Raw genomic sequence first — 19142 nt, forward strand, 5'->3', positions numbered from 1 at the left:
ACTGCCGCGGACACTGCAAACACCTTCCCAGCCAGGGGCTATATTTGTGCGGGAGGTGGCCCCAGGACCCGGAACTTGGGGGTAGCTTTTTTTCATGCGGGGGCAGCTTTTTTGCCGCCCCCCCCCCCCGCAAAGTGCCACCCTAGGCACAGCACTAACCCCCGAGCCCACCCTTTTTTGAAGCCAATTAGAGTCTCTGGCTCTAATCATGTGCTTCAAAAAACCCCATTGGAACCCAATAATCCGGCGCCCTGCATGTAGCTTAGGGGCCAAATGGATGGATTAGGGGGGTGGCTGTGCTCCTAATGGAGCAGCCGCCACTGTTTCAGGGCCTCCTAAAATGTGATAGATTTTCATGAAATGAGATTCATTTTTGCCCCTAGAACACCTAAAGGTGGTTTTTGGATGTCGGGCCCCTCTGTGTGGCTTAAATGTAAAAAAGTCTCACACATGTAGTATACCCATACTTGGAAGGAGTAGCAGAATGTGTTTTGGGGTGTATTTCTAAGTATGTCTATGATGTTTGTTAGAAACATCTTATTAATTGACAACTTTGTTTAAAGTTGTTTAATAATTTTCATTTTCTTCCCTACAATTTTCAAAAACTTGTGGCAAAAAAATTACATTTTCAAACCACTCATTATGCCTTAAAGTGTTTGCTTTCCAAAGTTGGGTTATTTTTTGGGCATTTCCACTGTCCTGGTGCTCCAGGGCCACCAAAAATGTGATTGGTAGTGAGGAAATTAGATGCGTAATTTATGCCCCTGGAACGCTTGAAGGTGCTCCTTGGATTTTGGACCCCTCTATTCATCTATCACATGTGATATCCTAAACCTAAAAGTTGTCTTGTATCGAAGGCTGGCCATACATTATACAATTTTCTTGTGCAATTTTCCTTTAGATTTACCAAAACCATATAATATGAGGTTAAACCTAAATCAGGCAGGCCCTTGCACTACATAGTTGAAGGTAATTCTAAAGGAAATTGACTACAAAAATTGTATACTGTATGGCCAGCTTTAGTGCTAACTTCTGATAAAATCTGGTGAGCCAATCAAACAGGCAGGAAGTGACATTTCTGTACACCTGCATAGCACAGACTGTCAAATACCATGCAGTTTAGTTACAATAAAAGTTTGTAAAAGTTTGTTAGATAAGTTAAAAGTAAAAGGTATGTGTACAGATGTCCACTATGGATATAGACCTTCCAAGAATAAACACGAATCCTGTACATCATGCAAACAACAAGGTTAAGAACAATCTGGATGGTAACCTAGTGTAAAGGAGGGATATACTGTATGTACTAGCTACTGATAAGGATCTACCACCTCCTGAATAAGAAATTATTGACCAAATATCCAGTGTTGCTGGCAACAACATACAATGAAAAAATGTATTTGTAATCCCTAATGCTTCACCGCTGATGCAAGATCTCTACCAATTCATCAATATTGGAATATAACATCTGAAGTGGAATGCTGAACTGCAGAAATAAGGTTGATAAGACTGAATAGCTATGTAATAAATTTTAAGTGTATGACTACAAGATGGCATTGTGGATACAAATAAGTATAAATGTGCCAACGTCCTAACTATATTGCAGAGTTTATTCAAGAGAAAGAGACACAGACTTTAGAGGCACACCATAGCATTGAAATACAAAATAGAATTTTTTTATCTGTAATTAAAAATGACATTATTGGCATAACATGTTAAAAACAAAACATGGTGTTTTAGTCTAAACAACGCTCACACCACCTAACAAACCGACTATTACCACAGTAAGAGCCCTTTCACACTGGGGCGGTTTGCAGGCGCTATTGCGCTAATAATAGCACCTGCAAACCGACCTGAAAGTGACGCTGCTTTGTCTCCAGTGTGAAAGCCCCGAGGGCTTTCGCACTGGAGCGGTGCGCTAGCAGGACGGGAGAAAAAGTCCTGCTAGCAGCATCTTTGGAGCGGTAAAGGAGTGGAGTGTATACCGCTCCTTCACCGCTCCTGCCCATTGAAATCAATAGGACAGCGCGGCTATACCGCCGACAAAGCGCCTCTGCGGAGGCGCTTTGCGGTGGTTTTTAACCCTTTCTCGGCCGCTAGCAGGGGGTTAGACCGCCCCGCTAGCGACCGCATACCGACGGTAAAGCGCCGCTTACAGTAGCGCCACTTTACCGCCGACGCCGCCCCCACCCCAGTGTTAAAGGGCCATAAGAAAATTTTATTAAATTTATTCAAATAAGGTGATGTTAGTAGAGGTTTTTTAAAATAAACAGTATACAGCGCAGACTGGTAAAACACACATAAAGCACCAAAAATTGCAAGCTGACACTTAATTAATTCAAAATAATACCTCACATGAACAGAAATAGCAAAATAGTGCAGCCCACTAAAAATTAATACTAATAGTCCAAAGTAACTATATTAATACTGATAGTCCATATAGAATCATCCAAGAATGTGACTTATTAGTACTAATATTCCATAGAAAATCATCCAAGGGTGTCACTTCTGCACATGGATAAATCAAAGCAGCTTCCTCAAGTGAACTGGCAGACAAGGCAATGTAGCGGTGATTGAGGTACCTCCACCACAGATACTCTAGCCTCTCACCTCATACATTCGACCTGAAACAGGTCACTGCGTCTTATACCCACTCCTGAGATAGTGATCGTAGATCGATATAACCGTTGATCTCCCACAACATATAATAATAAAAGAGAGGAAGGGGACAAACCAGTGCTCTCCGTATAAACTTGTTTAATTTCAGGATAAAATAGTAAAATCTACTTACAAAAGTTTTTCCTGATGACGTGCGCCTGAGCACGAAATGCATTGAAAACGAGGCTAGAGACGCTTGATATAGGAGTTTTTACTTCCACTCCCAGCTGAGACGCACGCCACGCTTCCTGCTTCACACACCGAGTGACGGACTGGCCGCTGCCTCATCCCTCAGCTGTGCTGCTATCCACTGTACCTTATATAGGCATGTAAGTGCTTTTTAATAAAGACAGTATTACACTATATTGCCTAGCTTGTTTATGGGGGAGTCAATTTCCACAGATTTAAGGAGAAAGAGCATTGGATTTACACTTCAGCGTGTAATATTTTGACGAATTACCATTCACCATCTATGATTGAATGAAGTTTGATCGACACTGGAAACAGTCGATTGGAGCTACATGTGGCTTAGAAGACCCTAGCTAACTGAAGAAGTTTTCCCTCTACTATATTATTATTTTTATTATACAGGATTTATATAGCTCCAACAGTTTACGTAACGCTTTACAACTTGAGGGTAGACAGTACAAATACAATACACTTTAATACAGTAGGAATCAGAGAGCCCTGCTCCTTAGAGCTTACAATCTAAGAGGGAAGGTCAAGAGATACAAGAGATAATAACTATGGGTGATGTGCTGATTGAGAAGATAAATGTACAGTTGTTAGGTGGGGGCCAGATAGGCTTCTCTGAAGAGATGAGTTTTCAGGGATCGTCTGAAAGTGGATAAAGTAGGAGAAAATCAGACGGATTGGGGGAGAGCATTCCAGAGGATGGGGGAGGCTCTGGAGAAGTCCTGAAGGCGCGCATGGGATGAGGTGACAAGGGAGTTTGAGAGCAGGAGGTCTTGGGAGGAGCGAAGAGAACGATTAGGTTAGTATTTTGAGACTAGGTTAGAGATGTAGCTGGGGGCCAGGTTGTGGATGGCTTTGTAAGTTATAGTTAGTTAGTTTCTTGAATTTAATTCGGTGACTGAGTGGCAGCCAATGGAGGGATTGGCAGAGGGGTATGGCAGACGCTGAGCGGTTTGTGAGGTGGATGAGCCTGGCAGCAGCGTTCATGATGGACTGAAGTGGGAATAGCCTATTTCGAGGTAAGCCAATGAGGAGGGAGTTGCAGTAGTCGAGGCGGGAGATGACCAGGGAGTGGATTAGAAGCTTTCTGGTGACATTGGTTAGGAAGGGGCATATCTTTGAGATGTTGCGGAGATTGAGGCGGCAAATTTTGGATAGTGATAGAATGTGGGGTCAAAAGGTTAGTTCAGGGTCCAGGATTACACCTAGGGCCTTGGCGTGGGGAGATGGGTTGATAGTTGAGCCGTTGATATTGACAGAGAAATCAGGGGAAGTGGCACCTGAGGGAGGAAATACCATGAGCTCAGTTTTGGATCAAGGTCAAGTTTGAGGAAGTGATGTGACATCCAGGCTGTTATGTCTGCTAGTAAGTTGGTAATGCGTGGTGGTCACTATCTGCCTGATGGTCACTTAGTGGCCAGAGATATCTGGTGAGCAGATTTATATGACGCTTCGGATGAAGCACTTTTGTTTTTTGCAAGATTTAAGCACACTGCATTTTAGGAAGGCACGGTGTTGGAGATATAATATACACAGAAGAATTGAACTAACATATAGTTTTATTCACATTTATACTTATGTTGGACTGGTTTGAAACTATATTTATTGTATATTTGCTGCTACAAATTAGACATGTGCACACTGAAATATTTCGTTTCGGAATTTCGTTTTCGTCCGAAAAATAAATTTATTTAGTTACTCCCGAAATTAGTTTTTATTTATTTCGTTTTTCGTTAAAATTTGCATTCGTCCGAAAATCCAAATTAAGGTCGAATCTGTCATTGAAGGCTTATGGTGTCTGTCGAATGTTCAAAGAAGATTCGACGGAGCAGCTAAACTGTACGACGCCATATAGTTTACCTGGTCCGTCGAATCTTCTTAGAACTTTCAACAGACACCATAAGCCAAACTATGTGTGTACTTAGTTCTAGCTATTTTACTGCTCCTCCTCTTTGGTTACAATCAGCCAATAACATTCATCATCATTATTTTTATGTATCTTTCCTCCCCTATGTCGAATCTTTTCTCTCTGTGTCGAATCTTTTCTCTCTGTGTCGAATCTTTTCTCTCTACGTCGAATCTTTTCTCTCTATGTAGAATAATCTTGGACTAATAGAGCTAAGGTTAGGCACATTCGACCACAGGTTTGATAGACACAGATTGTTATTGTCATCATCATGTCGAATCTCCTATCTATATCGAACTGTAGCAACGAAAACGAAAATAAAGCATTTGTTTATGTTGGATCTTTCGTTTTTCGGACTCTGCACTTTCATTATCGTTTGTTAAAACGATAACGAAAATTCCTTGAAATTCGGACGAAAATGCATTCGGACGAAAACGAATGCACATGTCTACTACAAATGATGCATTCGCCTAGATTTGGGTGATTTGGATATATGTATATGTGTTTTGCGCCCAATCTTTCATCACTTTATGACCATTTACCAATATCCACTGATGCTGTACTATAACCTTATCATTTTAATTTTTCCACACACATTTTTTTCATTGTATGTTGTTGCCAGCAACTCTGGATGTTTGATCAATGATTTCTTATTCATTAATTGGTGGATCCTTATCAATAGCCATTATATATATTCCTTCTTTACACTAGGTTACCATCTGGATTGTTCTTAACAATGATTGTTGTTGTTTGCATGATGTACTGTATTTGTGTTTATTCTAGGAAGGTCTATCTTCACAGTGGACATCTGTTCACATACCTTTCGCTTTTAACTTATGTAATAAACTTTTATTGTATACTATATTTTATTGTATACTAAACTGCATGGTAAAGGAATTGCCTACTATTTTTGACAATCTGTGCTATAATGCTGTCGTTTTTTTATGTTTACGTTATTCTCAATAGGCATTTACCACACCTTAATAGGCGAGTCAGTATTTAACCCCTCAATTTGGTGGTATTCACAGTTCTCATTTTTACTAAGTTCTGTAAACCAACTGTGTATGAAAGGCCTCTAGATTGCCACATTGCATTGAATTTTACAGAAAATTACAGTAGCTACAGATTCAAAAGAAAAGGTCATTTTTAATAACATTAAATTACAATATGGCTTGTGCCCCAATTTTATATATATATATATATTAGATAGATTTTTTTCACAAAAGTGAAGTTACCCTTTAAGGTGACAGGAAGAAGAAAACATGTCCAGGAAAAAAAAACTTTTATTTATATAATTTAGTTAACCACTTGCTTACAGGGCACCTAAACCCCGCTCCTGCCCAGACCAATTTTTAGCTTTCATCGCTGTCACTCTTTGAATGACAATTGCGTGGTCATACAACACTGTACCCAGATTCCCACAAATAGAGCTTTCTTTTGGTGCTATTTGATCACCTCTGGGTTGTTTTTTTTTTGTTAAAAAAAATTTAAAAAGACCGACATTTAAAAAAAAAAATTCAAAACCGTTTTATAATTTGTTAATACATTTTGCAAACAGGTAATTTTTCTCCTTCATTGATGTACACTGATGAGGCTGTACTGATGGGCACTGTTAGGCTGTATTGATGGGCACTGATTAGGTGGCACTGATGGGCACTTATAGGCGGCACTGTGGGCACTGAGGTGGCACAGGTGGGCACTGATAGGTGGCATTGGTGGGCACTGAGAGGGAGCAGTGATGGGTGGCACTGATGGGCGGCACTGAAGGGCATTGATAGGTGGCACTGAAGGGCACTAATAGGTGGCACTGATAGCTGGCACTGATAGGTGGCAGTAATGGGCACTGTTGGGTGACAGTGATGGGCACTGATGGGTTGCAGTGATGGGCACTGATCGGCACTGGTAGGTGACACTGATAGGCAGCACTGCTAGGTGGCACTGGTAAGGCACTGATTGGCACCACTGGTGGGCATTGATAGGTGGCACTCATGGGCATTGATAGGTGGCACTGATTGCTGGCACTGTTATGCACTGATTCATGGCACTGTGGGCACTGGTAGGCGGTACTGGTGGGCACAGATGAGGCAGCTTCACCTCTTCCTCTTCGGGACCGATGTCCATTGCACAGTGGCTTGGTGATCTGCTTTTTTTTCTCCTCACGCTGTCAGCGCAAGGACAAAAAAAAGATTACCAATCTTCTGTTTACATCACGTGATCGTCTGTCATTGGCTGACAGCTGATCACGTGGTAAGGGGCCGGGATCGACCCCTTACTCCGATCTGTGATCACCCGAGTCTCAATGACTCAGTGAACATGGTGTGGGCCACATGCGCCCAGCAAAGGGGAAGGCGTCTATTGATGGCCTCCCGGCTAAGTAGATCCGCGCTGTAGCCATCATTCGGCTATAGCGCGGATCTGAAGGAGTTAAATATAGTTAGCAATTTACAATATGTATAATTGGTATACACGACCCTGCTGCCATTTGGCACATCCATTCATGTCAGCCTAACCATTATAGCCCACTACATAACATACTGTAGCAAACCCACTTACCAATTACAGTAATAACTTCTATAACTAGAAAAGCTACAATTTCTGGGGAAATTGTTTGAAGTGTTCTTGCCTCCACCTACAGTAGTCTACAACTGGAGTGGGCGGAGTAACTGGGTGGAGAGGCTTGAGTAAGTGTTGTGTGGTTGGAGTGGCTGGAGTAACTGTGAAAAGTGTTAAAAAGTATAAATAGTAGTAAAAAAGTTGAAGAAGTCCCATCATTAGCTGAAAGAGCTGAACATTTTTTTCAAAAATAATTTTTTTTTTTTTCAAAAATGATTTTTTTTCCACAAAACTATTTTTTTTCTTTTAAAATTATTATTATTTTTTTCAAAAATAATTTTTTTTTTTTTTTTTAATGATTTTTTTTTTTTTTTTTCATGTTTTGGTTGATCATGGGGTGGTCATAATGTTTTGGCTGGTCATAATGTTTTGGCTGATCATGGGGTGGTCATAATGTTTTGGCTGATCATGGGGTGGTCATAATGTTTTGGCTGATCATGGGGTGGTCATAATGTTTTGGCTGATCATGGGGTGGTCATAATGTTTTAGCTGATCATGGGGTGGTCATAATGTTTTAGCTGATCATGGGGTGGTCATAATGTTTTAGCTGATCATGGGGTTGTCAGCTTTTGTCACCTCCCACTCTAGTTTTGAACATTTCGCCATTCATTCCTATGGGACCAATTTCGCCGCAAAAACGACAATATTTCATGAACCATTCGGCGAATAGTTCACAAAGTAATATTCACACCAATCGGGAACAATCCGCTTGTTTCAGTATATTACTGTCTATGTAGTGTAAAAGCTGTGGGAGGAGTTAGGGTGGTAAATTTGGCTATAAAAAGAATAATATATATGTGAGATAACAGTAAGTGGTCTTGCTGTGCAGGAACACTTAACTAGCATGCAGCTGAGAGTGATAGGGTCTACTAAGGCGTAAGTGTGATTCAGTAAATTTTTTGAAACAGAATTAATCAAAAATACTATAGACTGTTACTGCTCTTTCTTTTATGTTTCACCAGGTGCTTATAATAGGCTGTTGCCTTACATCCTGATGGGGACACTGACTGTAGCCATGGGACTGTTAGTATTGTTGTTCCCAGAAACTTTTGGTAAACCGCTACCAGAAACTATGGACCAGGTTCAGACAGTAAAAGGGTAAGAAAGCATCCAAAGCATCAACAGTTGGGTTATATTGTCTTGTGAACATTCGGGTTAATTTATTGTTTATTATAAAACTGGAGAGTGCAAAATCAGGTGCAGCTCTGCAAATAAACCAATCATCTTCCAGTTTTTTCTTTTTTGTCAAAGCTTAAATGAACGAGCTGAAGTTAGAATCTGATTGGTAAAGCTGCACCAATTTTTGCACTCTCTATAGTAAATCAGCCCCATTGACTCGAGTTTGTGTTTGAAACCCCCACTACCCTTACAGCTCAAAATGTATTTTTTCCTGTAGTAGATATGCTTTGGTTTTTGTCTAAATGTATTAATTTGATGATTAGACATTACGTATAGCAGATAAATAATGAGGACCTGTCATAAAAACTCAAACTTCCCCTTGAGGGCTGTCATATTACTGTAGTAAGAAGGTATTCACAGAGCTGGATCTTTCACAAGGCAAACTAGGCAGGAGCTTATGGCCTGCTAGATGTACCCCTGTACCCCGCCCCTTATAACAACACATTCCCGGGGCATGATGGGACTCTGACGTCATAAGTGGCGGGGTCACCGGGTGACATCGCCCGGTGACCACGCCCCATCCCTATATAAGTCATTGCGCAACACGCACACGGCATTACAGTGGGAGAGAGCGTCGTGTCAACATCGGAAGAAGAGAAGAGAAGAGGGAAGAAGACCGGGCCACAGCTAGCAAAAGAGTGGGCAAAAGAGCAGAAGATAGCGGAGGAGCCCGGCAGAAGATACCGGAGAGCGGGTGAAGAACCGGAGAGCGTGGAGAAGAGGCCGGAGAGCGTGGAGAAAAAGGAAGAGACCGCGGAGAAAAAGGAAGAGACCCTCGAAGTCGGAAGAAGACCCCCGGAGCTGCCTAATAAATTACTTTAAAAACCTGTCTAGTGTGTTTTTTTTATTGACACTTTTTTTTCCTAGGTGAATGGGTAGGGGTACGATGTACCCCATACTCATTCACATAGGATGGGGGGCCAGGATTTGGGGGCCCCCTTATTAAAAGGGGCTCCCAGATTCCGATAAGCCCCCACCCTGCAGGCCCCGACAACCAACGGCCAGGGTTGACGGGAAGAGGCCCTTGTCCTCATCAACATGGGGACAAGGTGCTTTGAGGTGGGGGGGCCACAGGGCGCCCCCCTGCCCCAAAGCACCCACCCCCCATGTTGAGGGCATGCCATGCGGCCTGATATGGTTCAGGAGGGGGGGGGGGGCGCTCGCTCGTCCCCACCCCCTTTCCTGACCGGCGGGCTGCGTGCTCGGATGAGGGTCTTGTATGGATTTTGGGGTTACCCCTATGACCCCATGGGCTGAAGTAGGATCAAAGTCAGACCAAAGTAGTACAGGGAGCATTTACAAAGTCGGACCGACTTGGGTTGGACCGGTTAAGACAGCTCCCATAGGGAAACATTGATTTTCACAGGTCACGCGACATGAGCTCCCAATGTCGGAGCGTTTGTCACACTAGTGTGAACCAGGCCTCAATGTGACCTATAAACTGTACAACTCAGTTGAACAACAAACTAAAATCATTTACGTTGAGGGAAGTAAAAATAAAAAAAATAAAATAATATGGCTGCATAGGTGTGCACACCCTTAAACTAATACTTTGTTGAAGCACCGTTTGACTTTATTACAGCACTCAGTCTTTTTAGGTAAGAGTCTATCAGCATGGCACATCTTGACTTGGCAATATTTGCCCACTCTTCTTTGCAAAACACTCCAAATCTGTCAGATTGCGATGGCACCTCCTGTGCACAGCCCTCTTCAGATCACCCCACAGATTTTCAATCAAATTCAGGTTTGGGCTCTGGCTGGGCCATTCCAAAATGTTATCCTCTTCTGGTGAAGCCATTCCTTTGTTAATTTGGATATATGATTTGGGTCGTTGGCATGCTGAAAGATGAAGTTCCTTTTCATGTTCAGCTTTCTAGCAGAAGCCTGAAGGTTTTGTGCCATTATTGACTGGTATTTGGAACTGTTCATAATTATCTCTACCTTGACTAAGGCCCCTGTTCCAGCTGAAGAAAAACAGCCCCAAAGCATGGTGCTGCCACCACCATGCTTCACTGTGGGTATGGTGTTCTTTTGGTGATGTGCAGTGTTGTTTTTGCACCAAACATATGTTTTGGAATTATGGCCAAAAAGTTCAACCTTGGTTTCATCAGACCATAACACATTTTCCCACATGCTTTTGGGAGACTTCAGATGTGTTTTCGCAAAATTTATCCGGGCCTGGATGTTTTTCTTGGAAAGGCTTCCGTCTTGCCACTCTACCCCATTGCCCAGACATATGAAGAATACGGAAGATTGTTTTCACATGTACTACACAGCCAGTACTTGAAAGATATTCCTACAGCTCCTTTAATGTTGCTGTAGGCCTCTTGGCAGCCTCCCTGACCAGTTTTCTTCTCGTCTTTTCATCAATTTTGGAGGGATGTCCAGTTCTTAGTAATGTCACTGTTGTGCCAAATTTTCTCCACTTGACGATGACTGTCTTCACTGTGTTCCATGGTATATCGAATGCCTTTTGTACCCTTCTCCTGACTGATACCTTTTAACAATGAGATCCCCCTGATGCTTTGGAAGCTCTCTGTGGACCATGGCTTTTGCTGTGGGATGCGACTAAGAAAATGTCAGGGAAGACCTACTAGAACAGCTGAACTTTATTTGGGGTTAATCAGAGGCACTCTAAATGATGGCAGGTGTGCACTGACTCCTAATTAACATGAGCTTGAATGTGATTGCTTAATTGCTTAATTCTGAACACAGCTACATCCCCAGTTATTAGAGGTGTGCACACTTATGCAACCACATTATTTTAGTTTATTTTTACAACCCCCCAAAAGATTTCAGTTTGTTTTTCAATTAAGATGTACAGTTTATAGGTCATATTAAGGGTGGAAAAAGCTCTGAAATTATCTTTGTCTCATTTTTTTTACATCATAAGCACAATGAATAAGCAGACCTTGTTGTTTAGGTGATTACTTGGCCATTTTTTCAGAGAATATGAATGATAACACAAAAAAATGTTTTCACTCATGGTTAGTGTTTGGCTGAAGCTATTTATTATCAATCAACTGTGTTTACTCTTTTTAAATCACAACAGAAACTACCCAAATGACCCTGATCAAAAGTTTACATACCTTGGTGATATTGGCCTGAAAACATGCACACAAGTTGACACAAAGGGGTTTGAATGACTATTAAAGGTAACCATTCTCACCTGTGATCTGTTTGCTTGTAATTAGTGTGTGTGTATAAAAAAGTCAGTGAGTTTCTGGACTCGTGACAGAACCTTGCATCTTTCATCCAGTGTTGCACTGATGTTTCTGGATTCTGAGTCATGGGGAAAGCAAAAGAATTGTCAAAGGATCTGTGGGAAAAGGTAGTTAAACTGTATAAAACAGGAAAGGGATTCAAAAAGATATCCAAGGAATTGAGAATGACAATCAGCAGTGTTCAAACTCTAATCAAGAAGTTGAAAATGAGGGGTTCTTTTGCAACCAAACCACGGTCAGGTAGACCAACTAAAATTTCAGCCACAACTGCCAGGAAAATTGGATGCAAAGAAAAGATGCACAATAAGGAGGCACTTGAAGAAAGATGGGCTGCATGGTCGAGGCGCCAGAAAAAACCCATTACTACGCAAATGCCACAAAGTATCCAACTTACAACACGCCAAACAGCACAGAGACAAGCCTCAAACCTTCTGGCACAGTCAGGAGTGATGTGACAAAAATGTAGCTTTTTGGCCACAACCATAAACACTACATTTAGATAGGAGTCAACAATGCCTATGGTGAAAGGTACACCATTTCTACTGTAAAACATGGAGGTGGATTGCTGATGTTTTGGGGATGTGTGAGCTACCAAGGCACAGGAAATTTGGTCAAAATTGATGGCAAGATGAATGCAGTATGTTATCAAAAATACTGGAGGAACATTTGCATTCAGCCAGGAAGCTGCACATGGGACGTACTTGGACATTCCAACATGACAATGATCCAAAACACAAGGCCAAGTCAACCTGTCAGTGGCTACAGCAGAATAAAGTGAAGGTTCTAGAATGGCCATCTCAGTCTCCTGACCTCAATATCATTGAGCCACTCTGGGGAGATCTCAAACATGCAGTTCACACAAGACAGCCCAAGAATTTACAGGAACTGGAGGCTTTTTGCCAAGAGGAATGGGCATCTAAGAAGATAAAGAGCCTCATCCACAAATACCACAAAAGACTTCAAACATTCATTGATGTTAAAGGGGGCAATACACACTATTAAGAACTGGGGTATGTAAACTTTTGATCAGGGTCATTTGGGTAGTTTCTGTTGTGAATATGATTTAAAGAGTAAACACAGTTGAGTGAAAGAAAAGTTTTTGTGTTATCATTCATATTCTCTGAAAAATGGCCAAGAAATTATAAATTCTGCCAAGGTATGTAAATTTTTGAACACAACTGTGTGTGTATATATATTACACTTTTCACATTTTTGTAATTATTTTATTATATCTTTTAATGTTGCAACACTGAAGAAATGACACTGCTATAATGTAAAGTAATGTGTGTATAGCTTGTATAACAGTGTAAATTTGTTGTCCCTCAAAATAACTCAAACACACAGCCATTGATGTCTAAACCGCTGGCAACAAAAGTGAGTACACCCCTAAGTGAAAATGTCCAAATTGGGCCCAAAGTGGCAATATTTTGTGTGGCCACCATTATTTTCCAGCACTGCCTTAACCCTCTTGGGCATGGAGTTCACTAGAGCTTCACAGGTTGCCACTGGAGTCCTCTTTCACTCCTACATGATGACATCACGGAGCTGGTGGATGTTAGACCTTGCGCGCCTCCACCTTCCATTTGAGAATGCCCCACAGATGCTCAATAGGGTTTAGGCCTGGAGACATGCTTGGCCAGTCCATCACCTTTACCCTCAGCTTCTTTAGCAAGGCAGTGGTCATCTTGGAGGTGTGTTTGGGTTCGTTATCATGTTGGAATACTGCCCTGCGGCCCAGTCTCCGAAGGCAGGGGATCATGCTCTGCTTCAGTACATGTTGGCATTCCTTGTTCCCTCAATGAACGGTAGGTCCCCAGTGCCGGCAGCACTCATGCAGCCCCAGACCATGACACTCTCACCACCATGCTTGACTGTAGACAAGACACACTTATCTTTGTACTCCTCACCTGGTTGCCGCCACACACGCTTGACACCATCTGAACCAAATAAGTTTATCTTGGCCTCATCAGACCACAGGACATGATTCCAGTAATCCATGTCATTAGTCTGCTTGTGTTCAGCAAGCTGTTTGCGTGCATCATCTTTAGAAGAGGATTCCTTCTGGGACAACAGCCATGCAGACCAATTTGATGCAGCATACGGCGTATGGTCTGAGCACTGACAGGCTGACCCCCCACCCCTTTAACCTGTGCAGCAATGCTGGCAAATAAGAAAGAAAACCAAATGGTTAACGCTGCGCTTGAAAAATGCAAAGTGAAAAAATTATAATAAAAAGCTGCCGACACCAAAAGTCCTAAATACTAAACTCAAATCAGTGAAAAACATGGGGTGGGTGCAGCGTGCAACAGGCGGAGGAAGCCCTAGGAGACGCCACTATTTTTTTAATATACCAACTCGCTAATTTCAGCTATATCTTGTAAGTGCAATCTTCTTGTTTATAATAATTCTGTGTGATAAGGATCCTATCAGACCAGGACATCCATATAGGTTTTTGGGAGACCAAATTCCCTGGGCTTGGTGAGACCGCCATTGCGGTCATCCCTGCGGGTAAGGAGACTACATACTCACCCTGGGTGTTTACCTGTTTGGAGGAATGGGACCTCATCACTTTTTTTCTTCACGGCATCATGTATGTTACTTTACATTGTAGCAATGTGTCATTTTCAGTGTTGAGAAGATATAATACAATATTTACTATATATATATATATATATATATATACACACCCACACATATACGTGATTCTGCACTTCTGAGTAGCGGGCATGCTGCTTTTGTTGTGATTTTGCCGAGGAGAGGCACAGGAAGGAGCTCTGCATATGTAATCTAGGCAGAACTTCATCCTGGCAGGGGGAAGTGATGGATTTTGCAAGGGAATGAAAAATGTCATTGATGGTAGTGCTGCCAACAATTAGTATGGCTAATAGGGGATTGCGCCCCAGTCATATGTACATTGCAGAACATATGAAAGTAGATTAATAAAAAGTGTCTGAGAAAAGTTCTCATTTCTCTCAACTGGTGCCTTGCCCATAGAAACCAATCAGTTACCATGTTTATTTTTTTTCCACTCAACTCAGAAAATTAAAATTCACCTGTAAAAGCTGACTGGCTGCGCTCCATTTAAGATGAGGGTTGTCTCAGGCAGCTTTTATAAATTTTCCCCATTGTGCCTGGAGGTGCCGAGAAATTGAAACATTGCAAGACTTGCAGACCTTGGTGCACCGTGTATGTGCCAAATCTGTGCAACACCAGGGGCTTAGGGAAAGTTTTGGGTGTCCAACAGAGCATACGAGCCTGCAGATTATGCGGTCAAACTCCCTGGAAATCATCCTAAAATAGTGGGTGACTTTGCAGTTTTGTGTGTGACCTCATAGATCAGGTAACATCACTGTTCCCCTGGGTCACTAAAACAACTGGTTATTTCAGTGTCAACTGCGGAGGATACAAAAAGGAGTGAACAACTTCTTCTCCTATACCTTCTCCTATACTAAATCAATTGCATTAACTACAATTAGCTGAAGAAGAAGTTATTATTTGAAAGGCAGTAATTGGGGGGGGGGGGGGGGAGCAGAGATGACCAACTGTACAAGTTTTACTTCATACCATAACATTTAATGAAATACCCCTAATTAATTGGAGTTTGTTTTCTTCTAGGTTATGTTGCAAAAGAAATCCCCATATAGTTGCAGAAGAGGATACAGAGGAACTAAAAAATGGCATGATTTTAATGAGTTCAAAATTATAATGTACATTGCCTTGCAAAACTATTCATACCCCTTGAAATTTTTCACATTTTGTCATGTTACAACCAAAAACGTAAATGTATTTTATTAGGATTTTATGTGATAGACCAACACAAAGTGGCACATAATTGTGAAGTGAAAGGAAAATTATCAATTTTTTTTTTAATTTGTTACAAATAAATATTTGAAAAGTGTGGCGTGCATTTGTATTCAGCCCCCTTTACTCTGATATCCCAAACTAAAATCTAGGCGAAACAATTGCCTTCAGAAGTCACCTAATTAGTAAAAAGAGTCTACCTGTGTGTAATTTAATCTCAGTATAAATACAGCTGTTCTGTGAAGCCCTCAGAGGTTTGTTAGAGAACCCTAGTGAACAAAAAGCATCATGAAGGCCAAGCAACACACCAAACAAGTCAGCGATAAAGTTGTGGAGAAGTTTAAAGCAGGGTAAGGTTATAAAAAATATCCCAAGCTTTGAACATCTCACAGAGCACTGTTCAATCCATCATCCGAAAATGAAAAGAGTAAGGCACAACTGCAAACCTACCAAGACATGACCATCCACCTAAACTGACAGGCTGGGGAAGGAGAGCATTAATCAGAGAAGCAGCTAAGAGGCCCATGGTAACTCTGGAGAAGCTGCAGAGATCCACAGCTCAGGTGGGAGAATCTGTCCACAGGACAACTATTAGTCGTGCACTCCACAAATCTGGCCTTTATGGAAAAGTGTCAAGAACAAAGCCATTGTTGAAAGAAAGACATAAAAAGTCTTGTTTGCAGTTTGTGAGAAGCCATGTGGGGGACACGGCAAATATGTGGAAGAAGGTGCTCTGGTCAGCTGAGTCCAAAATTGAACTTTTTGACCTAAAAGCAATTCGCTATTTGTGGCGGAAAACTAACAATACACATCACTCTTAACACACCATCCCCACTGTGAAACGTGGTGGTGGCAGCATCATGTTGTGGGGATGCTTTTCTTCAGCAGGGACAGGGAAGCTGGTCAGAGTTGATGAGAAGATGGATGGAGCCAAATACAGGGCAATTTTAAAAGAAAACCTGTTAGATTCTGCAAAAGACTTGAGACTGGGGTGGAGGTTCACCTTCCAGCAGGACAACAACCCTAAACATACAGCCAGAGCTACAATGAAATGGTTTAGCTCAAAGTATGTTCATGTGTTAGAATGGCCCAGTCAAAGTCCAGACTTAAATCCAATTGACAATCTGTGGCAAGATTTGAAAATTGCTGTTCACAGACGCTCTCCATCCAATCTGACAGAGCTTGAGCTATTTTGCAAAGAAGGATGGACAAAAATATCACTCTCTAGATGTACAAAGCTGATAGAGACATCCCCAAAAAGACTTGCAGCTGTAATTGCAGCGAAAGAAGGTTCTACAAAGTATTGACTGGGGGGGGGGGGGGGCTGACTACAAATGCACACCACACTTTTTCACATATTTATTTGTAAAATATGTTAAAAACCATTTTCCTTCCACTCCACAATTATGTGCCACTTTGTGTTGGTCTATCACATACAATCCCAATAAGATACATTTACTTTTTTGGTTGTAACATGACGAAATGTGGAAAATTGCAAGGGGTTTGAATACTTTTTCAAGGCACTGTATATGATGTTCCTTCCTCTTAAACAGGATATTTCTATGTTTATTATACATAACTGGAAAAAAAAGGCTGCACTCCAGGACAAACTTTTCTCAGGTCATCCATTCTACCATCAGTCCAAGCTGCCAAAAATGGTGTGGTGTCAGTCCTCACATATCTTCTTTGAATAACAGTATATCGGGTCTGTTGGCAACTATACCTGTGTACTCAGAATGTTGTGCCTTAAGAACTGTCAGCTGACAACAGCACATCGACATTCCAAAATGGATTTGGAAACTGCCTATGTAATACAGAATACAAGATTGTGACTTGATGTATTTTCAAATCCCAGGCTGCAAGGAAACCACACACATTTGTGCTGACATATAAGAAGTGTTGGGAGTTGAGACTGAAGTTTTCAATCAAGAGCTTTTTTTATTGTTCTAAGATGTTTTATTATTGTTGTGATTATTTTTTTTCTAAATAATTCTTGTTATTCAACCACATATTGGTGACATTCAGATATGTACACGTGCCTTTACAAATCTTGGCTTACTTATGAGCATCAAAGTGTAACTCCAGCCAAAACCCTTTCTTTTCTTAGTTACAGAGTGGTGAACGGTTAGAACCTGGACAGATGGTGATGGAAATCTGCAACAGGGAACCCAGATTAAAATAAAACATGTTTTTGTGGTTTAGGAAAGGATTAGAACCCAGAAAGAATACTCATGTCCACTGGGAGCATAGCCCCTGTGTGTCAACTCCCTCTAGTTTCATGTGACTGGGAGGCACAGGTACAGAGTTCAGCCATGCTGCCTGTAGCCTGTCAAAGTCTATGACAGGAAAAAATAAGCTGAGGGCTGATGTGCTGCAGCTAGATGCTGTCCCTAGTGATATTCAATTTTAGGACCATATGTGCTAAGGAACGCATGCCTGGAACGCAGGTATTCTACGTTTAGGGCATATGTCCCTAAACATGAGTACCACTTACTACAGCATCCAGCTGCAGAATATATCTGCCTGTCATAGCCTTATATAGCCTTACATAATAATCATTTTTATCATAAAAATGTTTTTAGATCATTAAGTGTTAAAAGTGTCAGTGACTAGTGACAACTATCAGCCATGCACATCAGATACTTACCTAATGAAATATACACACACTTGTACTTAGGATGCAGTGGTAAGAACCAGAGATTCTCCTCCAATAAAACTAAACTAGCTAACATTTAGAACTTGAGTCACACCTCAGATTTTGTCCGTTTTCCCTTTGGGGAGACTTCCTCCAACTTCCTGTTCCATTAGACCCCCATCAAACAGAAAGTGAGGCAAAATATAATAGAGACACAGCAATATAAGCTCAGAGGTTCTAATCTTTCACCATGCCATCTAAAACGAAAAAAGGTTTTTGTTGCAATTGGCCTTCAGCTCTTTGAGGCAAATGTTTTACATCGGTAACACACAACTGCAAAAAATTAAACTTATGATCTCCAAAAGACCTTGAATCCCATGTTCTTTAACCATTTTGGAAGGTTTTATAATGTAAACCATGTATTGTGTAAAGACAAAGTAACCACACAAATTCAGTTTCCCTAAATGAATAACCACTTTGTATGTACCTTTGTTCATAAATAAAATGTGGCAACTTCTTTTATTGACATGGCCATTTTTGTTCTGCTAATTTCAATGACAGGCAAGAATGCATGGAATTCCTTCAGACAAAATATACTGTCCACATATAAAGATAAATTCCAGAAGGATTCCAGAAGGCGGGGTTATTTGCCCTTTACCTAATTAGTCATGCTAGGTATATATTTATAGCATAGATTTTAGAAATAAACACAATTAATGGTTTATTACTTTAAGAGATAATAATAAAGTAATGACATGTTTTGCACTCTCAAAGAGGCCAATGTTTTTTCAGGTACTTATTTAGAGTGCCCACCACTCTAGATAGAAGAACCGCACTTCCCGACACACCTGTGGCTTTAAATGGACTTTACAGAATAGCTAAGAATAATACAGTACAATAGAGCATCTAAAGCAGCACACAAATGTAACAAAAG

The 19142-nt window shown here is 41.2% G+C and overlaps 1 protein-coding gene across 1 annotated transcript in view; it reads left to right on the forward strand.

Annotated features, from left to right (window-relative positions):
- The window catches only part of LOC141132375 (solute carrier family 22 member 4-like), a 106004-nt gene extending 87279 nt beyond the window's left edge, over window positions 1-18725 (forward strand). The window contains exons 10-11 of the mRNA XM_073620683.1: window positions 8332-8467; window positions 15388-18725. Coding sequence (XP_073476784.1) covers window positions 8332-8467; window positions 15388-15478 — 227 coding nt within the window. The 3' untranslated portion in view covers window positions 15479-18725. The remainder of the gene's footprint in view (window positions 1-8331; window positions 8468-15387) is intronic.
- Window positions 18726-19142: the final 417 nt, after the last annotated feature.

The sequence above is a fragment of the Aquarana catesbeiana genome, linkage group LG03 (assembly GCF_042186555.1).
Source record: "Aquarana catesbeiana isolate 2022-GZ linkage group LG03, ASM4218655v1, whole genome shotgun sequence".
NCBI classification, from domain to species: domain Eukaryota; kingdom Metazoa; phylum Chordata; class Amphibia; order Anura; family Ranidae; genus Aquarana; species Aquarana catesbeiana.